Source organism: Gracilinanus agilis, chromosome 4 (assembly GCF_016433145.1).
Source record: "Gracilinanus agilis isolate LMUSP501 chromosome 4, AgileGrace, whole genome shotgun sequence".
Lineage (NCBI taxonomy): Eukaryota > Metazoa > Chordata > Mammalia > Didelphimorphia > Didelphidae > Gracilinanus > Gracilinanus agilis.
In genome coordinates this window covers 464,297,264-464,314,435 of record NC_058133.1, presented here as the reverse complement: position 1 = coordinate 464,314,435, position 17,172 = coordinate 464,297,264, and the positions used below count along the sequence as shown (strand labels likewise).

Here is a 17,172-nt window from a genome sequence, read left to right as displayed (position 1 = left end):
ATTAATCTAAATTGTTAATTGTTAAAAACTGCTAGAAGTTTTCTTTTCTCTGGCTTAAAGGGATATTAATTTACAATTCTACTATATTCTCATTAAAAAAAAGTTGAAAGCTACTCTCTTATTTTGTCAAAACTCCTATCTTAACCCTTACAGGATATGACATATCTTCTTGTAAAAGAAAACAAAAAGCTATGTTTTGAATTGATTTTTTTAATAATCAATAATAATGCAGGATATTACTTTTGAAATCCTGTTCTTGTCCCTTCAATACATTCACTATGAATGCCTTAGATTTTTGTATGGATGATTCTTAAAGATTTTGGGTAGATGGAAATGTAGATGCATTGACTATAAGTTATTGGTGTTCTCTTATTTGCTTTTATAGAGGGGGAGGGAGGGGTAGAAGTCAACCAACAACAAGACACAAAGCTCAAAAATGCTGATATTGGGAAGTTCCTCTAATTAGAAGAGGATAACCTTGTGAAGAATCAAGAATGATAAAGAGATTGCATGGTTTAGTGGAAAGAATGCTGACCTTAGAATAAGACATAGGTTTAATTTACCATGGGAAAGTAATTTAATCTCTATAAGCCTCGGTTACTTTACCAATAAAATGAGGATAAATTTGTAGGATACATTCTCATAGGATTTTTATGATGGTAAATAAAATACCCTGTTTGAAGTTCCTTGTCAACCTAAAATCGCCAATTATCCTTAATGCCATCTTATTCTTATCTTTTTTGACTGAATTGAGCTAGAAGGGATCCCAGAACAAGTCACTATATTCCTATTTTTTTTATATTTAATGTTTTAGAGACGACTAGAGACACTAATAATTTAAAAACTGCTTTTTGTGGTTTGAAGTATTAGGTAAGAAATGAAAGCATCCTCAATATGCCTCTAGGAGGAGACAGGATAACAGAAATGACATGTACCTCATCCTATTCCTAAATTATTTTTATCTCCTTGGCTCTGCTATCTCTAAATCTGGAAAACTTGGAAGTTATAAATACTTGGAACGGCAATATCTATTAAAACAGTATTCTTAAGTTTCACGGATCAGTTTTATGTCTAGGCAATTGTGGACAACAGTTGCTTCCAATGTAGACTTTTATTCTGAGATATTCTTTATTCATCTTGCAGTAATATATCACATAGATTCTACTATTTTCTTTCAGTCTATTTTGATCTTAAAGTTCAGGCTTCTTAAGGGTGGGATGACCCGTCAGCAATTTCTGGTGACGATGATCCAGTCTTGAATTGCCAAACCCTTTCGGACTTAGTTATTTGTCTGAAGCTTCTTTCCTATTCCTAGCACATTGTTGGCTAAGTTGTCACATCTGGATGTGACATATGGAGGGGCTTTTGAATCCAGTGATGGCTCTTAACTCCATCCAGAGGTAAATCATTTTTTATTACAATCAACAAATTCAATGGCATATTCCTGGTTCTCCACTGTTCTGACTGCTTAGGGAAGTTGTGCTTGCTAATTCCCAAAGTATCTTTGTAGGTTTGTGACCTATTTATAATATCCTTTGAAAATATTTACAATTTTCTTCCTCCATGGTAAGGAAGTACTCATTTTAGTATAACCACATTAGGGTAATGGTAAATATATATTCGATTGCTCATGGTTATATCAGTTTTAGAATGGTTACATCCTTAACATGTAATGAGAAGTGCCCAGTCCAATAATCTTCTGATTTGTTAAACCATTTATAACATTTGGGGGAAGTTTCCAAGATCAAAATGAAGTTGGGATTTAGAAAACCCAAGCTACATTTGTGATAGTTAATAATATACAGAAAACACTGGCATCTCCTTAGTTCATAAAATAAAAACCCAAAATTAAGAACCAAAACGGTTATCTGATTGAAATGAGAAATAAATTGCTAATATTTCTTTCTTTTTTTAAACTCTTACCTTCTATCTTAGTATCAACTCTAGAAGTGAAGAGAAGTAAGGACTAGGCAGTAGGGTTAAGTGGCTTGCTCAGGGTCACACAGATAAAAATGTCTGAGGATGGATTTGAACCCAGGCCTTCCCAACTCTAAGTCAGGCACTCTACCAATGTGATACCTAATTGCTCCAAAGTATTTCTTATGGATGGGATAGTGCCAAAGCAGTGTTCTGGATATATAGACACCTATATCACTTCTCTTCTTGCCTTATTAGCTCTGACTTTAGATAAATCATTTCATTTCTGAGCTTAAGTTTCCTCATCTGTAAAATCTAGAGATTACTTTAAAGTACTTCAAAACCTTAGAACTATAAATAAATGTGAATAATTATTATAGGCACTCGAAAATAAATACCTGTAGACTCAAAAGGAATCAGTGAAGTAGATAGTGTATCTGGCAGAATTATTAAAGAACAGTTCACTTTCAAGTTTCTTTATAAGACAGAGTACCTTAGTTTCACAGTACTTTTGTTTCAAGTTTATTTTCTTATTGACCTATTTTACATCACACACATTTTCCAAATATAATCACTCTGCATTTTCTTTCTTAGTGAGCCATTCCTTTTAACAATGATTAAAAAAGAAAGAGAAAAAAAAAACAGTTCAGCAAAACTAGCCAACATCAACATCAATTTTACCCAATAGTATAAGCAATAGTTTCCCACCTCCATGATGAATAAAGAGGGAGCATTTTCTCAACTTTTCTTCAAGGCCTTGCAAGCTTGGCTAATATAATTAAACAGAATTCAGTTTCATTTAATTTTTTTCCTATTTAAATCAATACTAATTATGCATATAATGTTTTCTTGCTAATGCAAATCAGAAAGTTAAATTCTCTTGATTTTTCAATGTTTTTGGTAATTCATCAAATTCATCTCAATGATGAAAAATGGAAAGGAGAAAAAAATGGGATACTTGGTATTTTACTGATGAAATTTTGTGTAAATTTTTTTTTTATCATTCAGAAATACTCCTGGATTTGAAATGTTTTGGGCCACATACCATCATATGTTCCACTTTCCAACAATGCTCCACTCTCTTCTAGTGCTCTGAACTGCTCAACAGAAATGAAATTATAGTCTACTCCTGGAACTTCTCCATCCCTGGGGGCTCTTGTAGTGCCTAAAAGGGAGGAAAAGAGGTAAGTCAGACTTATAAAACATGTTTTGACTTACAAAATATTCAGAAATAATGCTTATAAAAATACTGTTTATAATGTTCACCAAAAAATTCTTCGATTGAAAGTGAAACTAGGGCAATAAATAATGTATGGATGAGAAAAGAGAATTTAAAAAATAAAGATAAAAACACAAATTTATAAAATTTAAAACTACAAAGACTGAAAACCTGAGTTGGAATATCATGGCAAATTTGATTGCCTAAAACAAACACTTACACTTTTATTAAATCTCAATAAATAACCCAATTCTCAATTATCCTTGTTAACAAGGAAAAGGAGATGATATAATAAATCAAACTCACAAAGGAAATACAAAAAATAAAACATCTCATTGGCTATATCCCCATGCCATATTATTGATATGAGAGAGGCTAGGTAATGTAGCTTAGAATGATAGCTGTGCCTAGAATAAGGAAGACTTGAGTTCAAATTTGGCCTTACACATTGTTGTAAAATGTTGTAAGGGTTTACTAACTAGATTATTTATATAGTGTGGTATCACTATTTGTCCTAGGTAGATAGGCTGTGTGTGTTGTGACTGTTGAGAGAAATAGCTCTCAGAGCAGTCTTAAGAATTCTGGCTTGGCCAGTTATATCAAAAATATGTTTATTGTAAGTGAAAAAAAAAACCCTAAGGAAAAGGATAACCCTCTTATGCATCTATAAAATAACTTATATTACTTAACTCTATTTTCTACTGAACTCTTACTCAATTAACTCTTTTTTAAAACCCTTACCTTCCATCTTGGAGTCAATACTTTGTATTGGCTCCAAGGCAGAAGAGTGGCATGGGTAGGCAATGGGGGTCAAATGACTTGCCCAGGGTCATACAGCTGGGAAGTGTCTGAGGCTAGACTTGCACCTACGACCTCCCGTCTCTAGGCCTGGCTCTCAATCCACTGTGCTACCCAGCTGCCCCCTCAATTAACTCTTAATTAACAAATATCCTATTATAACACTAACTTTGGAACTCTGAACATGTCATTGAACCTCTGTTTGTCTCAGTTTCTTCATCTAAAAAATGGGGATAATAACAACACCTTCCTTTCTTCCAAGGTATTTTAGAGTATCAAATGAGAAAAATTATAAAGCACTGAATAAATGTTAACTATTTAAAATATAATGTACCTTTGAAACAGCCACTTAAAATTATATGCTATATGAAGGCATGAAAAGAAAATTAAAAAAAAGTTTTCTGGAATATTTGTAACATTCCAGTAAGAAAAGGAAAGTATTTTGGATCATCAAGTTTTTAGACTGATTCATAAAATGTTCACAGTGATTGATTTGGACAGTCTTCAAAGAAAGAGCGTTAGACTTAAGAGTTGGGAAGACTTTGGTTCAAATAACATCTCTGATACTACTTTTAATAGCCTGAGCATGCCAATGTGTTTCAGAACTAAGCTATAAAAGAATGTACCCTATATTGAAGAAATCACATATTCTTTTGGTTATTTTTTCATTCACCCATTCATTCAGTTATTGCTATCTAGACATTAATCATTGGAATTATTTCTAAAATTTATGGAATGCTAAGATTTTAATATAAAATTAACTTCATGAAATGAACAGGTTATAATTCTTGTACCTGTTCATCAAAGAGGCAAAGGGAAACCCCTTGAGTTTACTGAATATAGGAGTGGCATGTTCAGACCTGTACCTTAGGAAAATCACTGGACACATTTTGGAAGACAGAATGGACAGAGAGAAACTATAGTTAGGAAGACCAACTAAGAGACTATTATAATAGTCCAGGTAAGAAGAGATGAGAGACTGAACTAGAGTGTTGGCTGCATATGTAGAACAAAGGCTAAACCATACTCTAAGTAAAAACCAAATTTAGTATAAAAAGTTTTAAATTCTTTACTTTTTTTTCATCAAAGCAGAACTAGGAAATACTTAACAACAAAAACATGACAGTTACCTCAATGGTATTCCTCATATTTAGTGATTAGTGCTCTCATGCTACTTCTAAATTATTGTGTTTCCATTGCCACTTCCTGACTCTCTCTACTACCATTAGTCAGTAAATTTTCACTCCCTGAGAATCAATCAATTGAAATTTGTCACCCAATAAATGTTCTGTTAGTTGTTAACCACTCTGAGGACTCCCTAGATATTCTCCCTCATTTCTCAGAGTTCAGTGTCTAGTTCAGTCTCCTCCCCCACAAAATTTACCCTCATTCCAGGAAATGTATATGTATATATATATATATATATATATACACACACACACACATACATATACATACATATAGATGTGTATATGTGTGTGTGTGTATGTATGTATGTCCTAACTTCCAAGTTTCTCAATCTGCTCTGCTCAATTCTTAAGACTCACTCATCTACTCTTCACCACAGTTACATGCAAATACTGTCGGTAGGCAGTCAACTTACTAAACACTTACTAAATACCTACCATATAATAGGCACTGTGCTAAGCACTAGGAATAGAAAGGCCAAAAAATGTGTTTCAATACATGCCTATGAAGTCTGAAATTCTTTTATTTAATCATAATCATTTAAGAACATAAAGATTTTCAAATACATATATGTATGCCCATAAAATGAATATGCTTATAGGAGGCACTGTGTATAGAGGATTGGACCAAGAAGCCCGGTTCAAAACTGAGCTCAGGCATTTATTAGCTATGTGGTCTTAGGCAAGTCATTTAATCCCTATCTGGCCAATTTTCTCCTCTGTAAAATGAGGTTAAAAATAGCACCTACCTCACAGAGCGGTGAGGATCAAATGAGATAATATTTGTAAAGTGCTCTGCAAACCTTAAAGCACTATATAAATGTTAGCTACTATTATATTGTTATTAAGTTTAGAAGTAGCATATTTTCTTTTGGCTCCCTGCTATGCCTCAAATTCAAAAGAAGGGAGAAAACACACTCCAGCTGCTTTTCAATTTCCAAATTGTTAGGCTTGCTCTTATTTTCTGCCCTGAGTCTTTTAAACAAGTCAGATAATAAACTTCTTGTTTTTAAATTGTTATTGAAAGAAGTGGATTCTCTGTTAGTATCCACCATAAGCAATAGATGGCTGGACCATTAGGCAAATAGAACTTTAGTCCCAGAGTCAGGAAGACCTGAATTCAAATCTCGTCTCAGATACTTATTATATAACTAAAATGCTATTGCCTCAGTTTCCTCGACTATAAAATGGGAATGCGAATAGCACCTATCTCACAGGGTTTTTGTAAGGAATAAATGAGATAGTATTTGTAAAACACATTTAGCACACTGCCTGGCAAATAGTAGGTGTTATCAAAGGCTTATTTTCTTCCCTTCCCCCATCAACTAACAACTCTAAGAAAACAAGAACATGCTCATTAACTTCTAGAATAAAGTCAATTTTTAAAAGTCCACAAAAAAAGGTGGCACTGAATTCTTCTCTTTCTTGTGAAAATGAGAGTCCTACCCAGAAGGGGAAATGTATGCTGCCCTTGCATTGAGTTGTACTATATTTACTGCTTGTCTTAAGTTATACCAATGATAACTGACTTTTATATAGCATAATGCCTGGCACATAGTAGGCACTAAATGCTTATTGACAGACTCCTGAATAGAATATTCAGATTTATAATGTACCTTACATACATTATCCCATTCAATAATCAGTAGCTAGGGAGGGTACTACAGGTATTAATGTCCTCGTTTTGTATACACTGAAACTGAGTACATAAATGACTAATTGAGTACATAAATGACTAAATTGAGCATCACAGAGATAAAGTGACTTGCCCAGGGGCATACAACTTTTACTTTTCTGAGATAGGAGACTATCAGACTCCAAATTTCAATGTTTTGAAACTGTAGATAGTTTTAAATAAAACTTTAAAATCTTCTGATTGCACAACTTTTTGAATTATATAGCCTATAGAACTTGGCCAGCGAGTCTATTTCACCCCTTCCATCCCAGGTCTTTTGTCTAGCTGTATGTTTCCTGTTCTCCAAATCCTACTCTGCACTTGCTTGTTCAAGAAATAAGCATCAAATCAAACAAATATTGCTTCTGGAAAGGGCATGTCAATGAACTCCCCTGGAGCTCCATTCATTAGCTGTGATTTCCTATACCAAATTCCCTTTTCTTCTTGCTACTCCAGTGGATGTGATCTCTTTCTATTAGAATGTGAAGTCCTTGAGGATAGAGACTGCTTTGCTTTTGTATTCATATCAGCAGAGCTTAGTACAGTACTCATACAGAATAAACGCATAATAAATGTTTTCATTCATGCAGATCACTGAGGAAGACTAATGACTGCAAAGCAATGATTGCTTTATCTTAAATATTTTATTAATAATTCTATTTTATTCATAATAAAAATTATTCCAATTTTCTAAAAAATAAAATAAGTTCTCCCAAAGTTTCTTGCAGCTTATTCCTCAATCCCAGGATGAGGGTTGAAGTTGAGGATGTTCCAATCTTTATATTACAGAACTGTAGGCTTTATTGAATTTTATTTCTAAATCTTTAGTTTAACTAGAAAGATTTCATCTTACTTGCAGCAGACATTCATATATACTTACATGGGATGGTTCTCAAGTAGAGATTGTCTCTAATCACCTGCTGGAGTTTGTGATCAATTGAGCCCTTTTGAAATTGAAGACTCAGATAGTGGCGCAAATCTTTATTGATGACTTTGCCTACAAAAAAAATAAGCAAAGAAAAACAGAATATATATTATTTAATGAACACCAGCAACTATCGTCATTAAAATTCTACTCCAGAGGTTCTAAAAGAGGTCCTATTCCCCAGCTCAGTGATGGTGAACCTTTTAGAGGCAGAGTGCCAGGCTCCCTCCATATCCCGCCAAGACTGAGTGTTGTACTTGTCCCATCCCCTGACCGAGTGTCACATAACCTCACTCACACTTTGCCCCGCCACCAAACAGGGGAGGGAGGGAGGAAGTGCTCCCATTTGGCAGCTGAGCAGAGGGACAGGTGATGAGAGGTGCATGTGGAGAGGGTGAAGAGTGGCCTGTGTGCTCAGCTCCCCTCCAGCTATGTGCCAAGTGAGCTATGCTTCCCTCAAATCTAGCTTCTTCTCCAACTCCATCAAAGAATCACCTTCACTACAGACTCCACAGGCTGCTGTCTGTGCCACACCCTCAGGCAGCATATGTCCCTTCCCCAGCCCCTATCCCCTGCACCTTACCCCAGACAAGGGAGGGAGGAAGGGCTCCCATTGGCTGCTGGGCAGAGGGGTGGGGGAAGTGAGAAATGTCCTCAGGTGCATGGAGAGGGGGAGGGGAACACCTCTGGCTTTCTAGTACTGAACTGCAGGCTCCTGCAGGCATGCCCACAGAGAGGGCTCTGCATGCCCCTTTTCGTACACATGCCATAGGTTCTCTAGCAAAGCCCTGGCTTCTAAAATACTATGCCAGAAGAATGTTAGCTCTGGCAAGTCCTAATAAATTAGAAAGGCTGTGAGTATATCTGTGGTGACAGACTTGTTATCCAAGGATCAGTCCCTAAGGACAAACAGGTTAATTATCAATGCTTATTTTATGGAACACAGATACCCATGAAAATGATAAAACTCAAAATGGCTTTCAGTCCCTCAGTGATGGTGATAGAGTGATCAAAAAGGGGAAAAGAGTATTAAGAACTGCAGTTTTTAGATTATCCATTAGCATTTTATATCAAGGGTTGTAATTTTTAAAACTTGAATTAACTATTGAAAGAATTGATATATTAGGAAAAATAAACCAGGATTTTTTTCTACAAGGAAGATGTCATGCTATGAAAGAATTTAGAATTTTTGGTTACTTAGTGTTTGATATTAATTTTGTATATGAGAAGAGTAGAAAAGAATATACCAACTGATTAGAAAATGGTGTAGTAATAATTATTACAATACAGATAAACCCTTGTGGACCATATTGTACTAGAACATTTTTTATTTCTTTAATTAAGTGAAACATCCACTGGTAAAGAGTACACTATTTACAAGGCAACTAATTATCCAACACATATGTGCATATTAAATAAATATATGGAATATAATATAAAAATGTAAATGCCAAAATGCTTATTTACCAGCCAGTTTTATGAAATGCAAACATTACTTTCGGTCAAGGTGATAAAATCCAATCTCATTAGTAATGAAAATAAGAAGGGAATTCCAGCCTATTTAGAGGAGAGAAAGGCATTACATTCACAAGGAAGTGAGAAGTTTTATTCTCCTTATTAGAGCAGTAATGATATGGTAAAACAGTGAAATGAGTAACTCAAGATTTAAAAGGAAGTAAAGGGGACAGGGGATCAGGCAATCCAGAGGCCAGAAGAATGGTTAATGAGGGTTTGCATATGACAAATTGAACCAGCATAAGTTAAAAAATAAATAATAACCACTTTTATTTATCTCTGTCAAGGGTCAATTATCAGTCAAGACTTTGGAACTTATTAGAAAAGGAATGAAATACAAGACAAAACAGAACAATCAGTAACAACTATCTCTTATCTGATTTTAACACTATCAAAGCTTACAGCTTTGCTCCCCTCAAACCTAGTTAAAACAATCTAAAATTAAAATATAGTGTATTTTAAATCAGTAGATGCTCCTTATTAATTTAGATAGCTGCTCTAGTAACTTATCATATGAACTGTAATTGTTTCTATATTGCTTTTCATACACATAGCCTGTATGAAAGAGTACCTAGGGATTTAGAGGTAGGAAACAATGTTGAAAAAGATTGTAAGGTACTAGTAGGGTCCTAGATTCATAGAAATGAATTGGTACCTATTCTATCTTTGTTGAATAGCTTTGTTAGGTTTAGGGAAAAAATCCTAAAATTTATTTATGAGCTTAAAAATGTAATTAAGCTGAGACAACTTATGTAACATCTTTTTTGGTCAAGATTTCCCAAATTTTGATTACATTAAGTTTGAACTAGAGATGAGTTGAAGCCAGATTAATTTTAAAATGTGAAAATAGCAACAACAAAATATAAAGTAAGGTAAAATTAAGTTTAAAAAGATGCAACAAAAATAATGGCTCAAAGAATATTTCTGCCTGTAAAGACTTCTGAAAAGGAGAATTAAACAATTCTGTTGTGTTTGGAACCTTGGAGCTCCCCAAGATGAGAAGACAAAGAAGGGACTTTGTCTCCTAGGAGGAGGATCAGTTTCTCATTTCTACCATTCCTCCTAAGTGAAGATCTTCTGTATAGTTAAAAGGAACACACCAGAATTCCTTCATAAAAGAAATACTTCTGTTAAAGCCCTTCTACTAACATGAATTTGAAGAACCTACATTTAGAGGTAGAAGGAAAATTGGAGGTAATCTTGTCCAACACTTTCATTCTGTAAAGGAAAAACTGAGACAGACAGGATCACTGATTTATCTAAAACTAGAGGCAGAGTAAGTGGCAGAGCTTAAAAAACAAAAAACAAAACAAAACAAACAAAAACTCTCTGGTTCTCAAGGTCTTTCATAAACTATCCCCTCCGCTTCCTACATATCTTTCTAATCTTCTTACAACTTACTCATTCCCTGTGTTCTTCAATCCAATGACATTGGCTTCTTGCTGTTCCACAAACAAGATATTCCATCTCTTCCCATCTGGGCCATTTTCTCTGGCTGTCCTCCAACCTTGGAATGTTCTCTTTCCTCATCTTTATCAACTAGCTTCCCTGTCTTCCTTCAAATACCAGTTAAAATCCCAACTTTTATTGGAAAGTTATCACAATCTCTCTTAATATGAGTACATTCCCTATACTAATTTATTTCCTACTTAAGCTGTATATAGCTTGTTTGAACATATATTACATGCTGTCTCCTGGATTAAACTGTGGGCTACTTGAGTGCAAGGTCTCCGCCCCCCCCCTTCTTTTTATCCTCACTATGCCTAGCACATAGTAAGCATTTAATAAATGATTTTTGACTGACTTAAATTCCCTGATCCTCAATTTTCTAACCACTTCTAAGTAGCATACTTGAAAGGTATAAAAAAGTTTAGAAGGGGCAGGATTTGGTGGGGAAGGGGGAGGAATAATGGGAAAAAGAGAGAATATCTATAATATATGTCACAGATGGCTGGTATATAAAATGAAATAATATTTATGCAGGGTTTTGCAAACTATGTAAATGTCACTTATTCAATTAATGTTTCATTTCCTTTTAGTGGATAGAGTACTAGGCCCTGAGTAAGGAAGATTCCTCTTCTGGAGTTCAAATCTGGCCTCAGACACTTACCAGTTGTGTGACCTGGGCAAGTCACTTAATTCTGCTAGTCTCAGTTTCATTATTTGTAAAATGAGTTGGAGAAGAAAATAACAAACCATTCCATTACCTTTGCCAAGAAAACCCCAAATGGGGTCACAAAGAGTCAGAAACAATTGAAACAAATGAATAACAACAACTTCTATTTAAGTTGTATGGCTTAAGAGGGCTGTGTAAGATTGTAATATTTAAATGAATTCTTTCTATGTCACTCTGATGCAATTTTTCCTTTAAGGTGTCTTTCTAGAATCCTCATAATTTTTCAGGTTTTCTTTGAGGCTTGAACTAATGCTTGGGTATGATAAATTTTTTTAAAAAGGGAAAACCTAGATTTTTTTTACCTTCATAATTTCTGCAGTGTGGTAAATATGTATTTGGAATCAATTATCTATCACATGAACTCAGAGAGTAAATATTTCTCCCATACCAGTTTCTTTAACTGTAAAAAAGGGGTTAGGCTTGGTTTCCTTCCATCTTAAAATCTATGAGCCTATAACAGTAAATTTCAATTTGATTATATTCTAATGATTTATAATACAATGAAATTATTAAAAATATTCATTTAAAAATATAAGCTAAGAAAATTCTTTGTGTAGATTAGGCTATGAAAATCAGGGGGAAGGGTTCCATTTCGTTTTTTAGAAAAGTGGCACATATTACATAAACCTTAGAAACCAATGCTCTAGCCTCTTATTCTATATCCTGAATCTCCATGGGAACCAAGTGACAAATGTTAATTTACAAACATAATAATTAAGTATGGACTTATAATCATATCCTCACAAATTGATTCATATGATTTATAAATTGAAACTTTAGAGAATGAATTTATTGGTATTATTTATAGTTCTCTTCTCAGATCTCTAAAATAGAAACATTTACAAACTTTTAGCAGAATTTATAAGATTTGTATCTCTATGTTAGTTTCATAAAGTAACTTGGTTTATTAAAAAAAATTGAGGCAGCTAGGTGGCAGGGTGGATAGAGTACCAGTCCTGGAATTAGGGGGTCTGAGTTCAATTCTGACTTCAGACACTTCTTAGTTATGTGTCCTGGGTCAAGTCATTCAATCCTGTTTACCTAGTCCCTGCCCCTCTGTCTTAGAGTTGTTACTAAGTCAGAGAGTAAAGTTTTTTTTTTAATCACGAAATTAGTCAAGAAAAATCCTTAATCAGTCTATAAGAATTTACTTATTGTGCTAATAAGTATTAGAGATGCAAAGAATCAATCAAAAATAGCCCCTGCCTTCAAGAAACTCACATTCTTATATAATAGATTTTAAAGTATGTTAATAGTCACATACAAGATACATAGAGAGTAAATAGCAGCAAAAACTAGTTTTGGAGAAGTCAGTCAATTATCATTTATTAATAACATACAATGTGATAAGCACTGTGTTAAGTATCAAAGATACAAAGAAAGATAAAAGGCATTTCCTGTTCTAGAGGAGCGCATGGTCTGGAAGAGGCAACCTGCAAACAGCTATCTATAAAAAAGCTATTATGGAAATAATCAACAGAGGGAAGGCATCAGAATTAAGGACTACTAGGATTGGGAAAGGCATCCTGAAGATAGTGAAATTTTAGTTAGAATTTGAAGTAAGACAGAAAGACAGAGATGCTGTGCATGAAGGAGTCAGTAAAAATGCGTAGAGTACAGTGTCATGGTTAAGGAACAGCAAGGTTGCTAGTGCCCAGGCAAACAATGAGATCCTGAACTAGAACAAAGAATGCAAGTGAGAAGAGGTTAGATATGAGAAATATTGTGCTGGAGAAATTCATTAGACTTGGAAACTGATTGGACATGAGAATGAGAAAGGAGAACACTCAAGGATGGTTTCAAGTTTGAAAAAAATGGGGGGAGGAGGGGGAGGCCTGGAAAGAAGGTGACATAAAAAGAACTCAAAGTTTTGAGGCAGGAGGGTGTGTGACTGTATGAATGCAAATGTGTGTGTGTTGGAGATTGGGGGGAATGTATGAATTTGTGAAGCCTATGATTTTGAAGTGCTATCCAGCAACCAGTTAATGGGTTGTCTAAAAATTAGCTGAGATAAAAATTTCCAAGCCAAACTTTCATCTTTACCTTTAAACAAGAGTTAACATAAAGAGGAGCCCCAGAAAATTTCAGCAGAAAGCAAGGAATGGTATTTACATTTTAAAACACAATGAAATTTAATTTTATTTTACATTTTAAAATTTTTATGATAAGAGATTTTTCCATAGTTACATGATTCATGTTCTTACTCTTCCCTCTACCCACCACACCCACTGCCCATAACCAATGTGCATTTCCACTGGTTTTTACATGTGTCATCTATCAAAACCTATTTCCATATTGTTGATAGTTGCACTGGGGTGGTTGTTTAAAGCCTACATCCCAAATCATATCTACAACAACCCATGTGTTCAAGCAGTTGTTTTTCTTCTATGTTTCCACTGCCATCATTTTTCCTCTGAATGTGGATAGTGTACTTTTTCATAGGTTCCTCAGAACTGTCCCAGATCACTGCACTGCTGCTAGTACAGGAATCCATTACATTCGATTTTACCACAGTGTATCAGTCTCTGGGTACAATGTTCTCCTGGTTCTGCTCCTTTCACTCTGTGTCAATTCCTGGAGGTCATTCCAGTTCACATGGAATTCCTCCAGATCATTATTCCTTTAAGTATAATAGTATTCCATCACCAGCAGACACCAAAATTAGTTCAGCCATTCCCCAGTTGAAGGGCATACCCTCGTTTTCCAGTTTTTTGTCACTACAGAGTGGAACTATAAATATTTTTGTACAAGTCTTTTTTTCCTTATGATTTCTTTGGGGTATAAACCCAGCAGTGGTATGGCTGGTTCAAAGGACAGATAGTCTTTTTTTTTTAATTTAAATTTTTTTAAAGCCTTAACTTCTGTGATTGGCTCCTGGGTGGAAGAGTGGTAAGGATGGGCAATGGCGGTCAAGTGACTTGCCCAAGGTCACACAGCTGGGAAGTGTCTGAGGCTGGATTTGAACCTAGGACCTCCCGCTGCTAGGCCTCTCAATCCACTGAGCTACCCAGCTGTCCCAGACAGATAGTCTTTTAAAGCCCTTTGAGCATAGTTCCAAATTGCCATCCAGAATGGTTGGATCAATTCACAACTCCACCAGCAATATATCAATGTCCCAATTTTGCCACATCCCCTCCCTCATTCACCACTTTCCTTTGCTGTCTTTGATGCTCTTAATTTGGTTTTCTTCTTTCCTTTTCTTTTTTAATTAGATTGACCTGTACTTTGTCAATTTTATTTGTTTATTCAAAGTACCAGCTTCTGGTCTTATTTATTAATTCAATAGTTCTTTTACTTTTGATTTTATTAATTTCTCCTTTAATTTTTATGATCTCTAGTTTAGTTTTCATCTGGGGATTTTTAATTTTTTCACTTTCTAGTTTTTGATTTGCATGTCCAATTCATTGATCTTTGCCCTAATTTGTTAATATATGTGCTTGAAGATACAAATTTCCCCCTCAGTACTGCTTTGGCTGCATCCCACAGATTTTGGTAGGATGTCTCATCATTTTCATTCTCTTCTCTGAAACTCTTAATTGTTTCTATGATTTGTTCTTTAACTGATTTTTGAGAATCATATTATTTAGTTTCCAATTAGTTTTTGATTTGCCTATCCATGTACCCTTACTTATTATTATTTTTATTGCATTATGATCTGAGAAGGTTGCATTTATTATTTCTGTTCTTTTGCATTTGTTTGCCATGTTTCTATGCCCTAGTGCAGTGATATGCAAACTTTTTTTTTTTAAACCCTTGTACTTCGGTGTATTGTCTCATAGGTGGAAGAGTGGTAAGGGTGGGCAATGGGGGTCAAGTGACTTGCCCAGGGTCACACAGCTGGGAAGTGGCTGAGGCCGGGTTTGAACCTACTCCTGTCTCTAGGCCTGACTCTCACTCCACTGAGCTACCCAGCTGCCCCCAGGCAAACTTTTTAAAGAGGGGGCCAAAGGAAAGGAAATGCTCATTTGTCAGTCTGTTTCTAAGGCAACTCTTTCAAAGTTTCATTGTATTGTATCCTACTCATTGTATTCGTCAGATTAGGAATAATGTTGCCTGGCTGGATAGAACATTTTAGGGGGCTACATCTGGCCCACTGGCCTTAGTTTGCCCATCACTACCCTAGTACGTGGTCAATCTTTGTGAATGTACCATGTGCTGCTGAAAAGAAGGTGTATTCCTTTTTGTCCCTAATTATTTTTCTCCACATATCTATTAACTCTAATTTTTCTAGGATTCCATTCACCTCTCTTACCTCTTATTTATTTTTTGGTTTGATTTATCTAGATCTGATAGGGGAAGTTTCAGGTCTCCTACTAGTATTGTTTTACTATATGTTTCCTCCTTGAGCTCTGCCAGTTTCTCCTTTAGAAATTTAGATGCTATACCATTTGGTGCATACATATTGAGAACTGCTATTTCTTCATTATCTATACTGCCTTTTATCAGGATGTAATTACCTTTATCTCTTTTAACCAGATCTATTTTTACTTTGGCTTTGTCAGAAATCATGATTGCAACTCCTGACTTCTTTTTCTCAGTTGAACCCCAATAGATTTTGCTCCAGCCTTTTACTTTTACTCTATGTATGTCTACCTGCTTCATGTGTGTTTCTTATAGACAACATACGGTAGGGATTTTGGTTTCTAATCCAGTCTGCTATTTGCTTCCATTTTTTGAGTTCATCCCATTCACATTTAGAGCTATAATTATCAACTGGGTGTTCCCCAACATTTTGATTCCCTCTCCTTGTCCTGCCCTTTCTTCTTTCACTATTTCCTTCTATACCAGTGTTTTGTTTTTAATCAGTCCCCCTAGTCCCCTCCGTTATTGTACTTCCCCTTCTCACCCCTCTTATTACCCTTTTATTATTCTTTAGGGTCTTTTTAAAACTACCCCTCCTCCCCCTTCCTCCATAGTATTGCTTCTCCACCCCACCAATCCTTTTGTTACACTTCTACTTCTCTAGAGGGCAGGAATCAATTCTCTGCCCCAATGGGTCTGATTGTTCTTCCCTCTTTAAGTTAATTTCAATGCATGTACGAATTAAGTATTTGCTCTCTCCAACCTCTTTACCCTTCCAGTATTTGTGGTCCTCTCCCGTTCCCCTCCACATGCTTCTTTATGGAATATAAATTTACTCCATTTTGTCTCTTTTCTCATTTCTCTTAATATTATCTTATTTTTTTACCTCTAGCTGTGTGTGTGTGTGTGTGTGTGTGTGTCTGTGTGTGTGTGTGTGTGTTGGCATTTCATCCTATACAGTTTATCACTATTCCCTCTGAGTATACTTCTTCTAGCTACCCAGATGATAATAACAGATTTTAAGTTACCAATATCATCTTTTCTTATAAGAATACAAATCATTTGAACTTATTGGGTCCCTTAAAGAAAAGGTTATTTTTTTGTTTGTTTGTTTGTTTTCCCCTTTCTTCTCGAGTTCTGTGTTAGGGTAGCAAATTCTTTGTTTAAGTCCAGTTTTTTCTTTATGAATGCTTGGAAGTCTTCAATTTTGTTGAATGACCATACCCTGCAAGAATATAGTCAGTTTTGCTGGATAGTTGATTCTTGGTTGTAGACCTAGTTCCCTTGCTTTCCGGAATATCATATTCCATGCCTTCCAGTCCTTCAATGTAGATGCTGCCAGATCCTGTGTTATCCTAACTGTGGTCCCCTGGTATCTGAATGACTTCTTTTTAGTAGCTTGTAATATTCCTTGGTCTGGTAATTTTTGAATTTGGCTATAATGTTCCTGGGAGTTGT

The 17,172-nt window shown here is 35.2% G+C and overlaps 1 protein-coding gene across 2 annotated transcripts in view; it reads right to left on the bottom strand.

The window, feature by feature from the left end:
• MAGI3 (membrane associated guanylate kinase, WW and PDZ domain containing 3) overlaps window positions 1-17,172 on the bottom strand; it is a 242,421-nt gene that overhangs the window by 122,174 nt on the left and 103,075 nt on the right. For both annotated transcript variants that reach the window (XM_044672365.1, XM_044672364.1), the window contains exons 2-3: window positions 7,677-7,793; window positions 2,963-3,082 (exon numbers count right to left, since the gene is read on the bottom strand). In XM_044672365.1, the coding sequence (XP_044528300.1) occupies window positions 2,963-3,082; window positions 7,677-7,793 (237 nt within the window). The remainder of the gene's footprint in view (window positions 1-2,962; window positions 3,083-7,676; window positions 7,794-17,172) is intronic.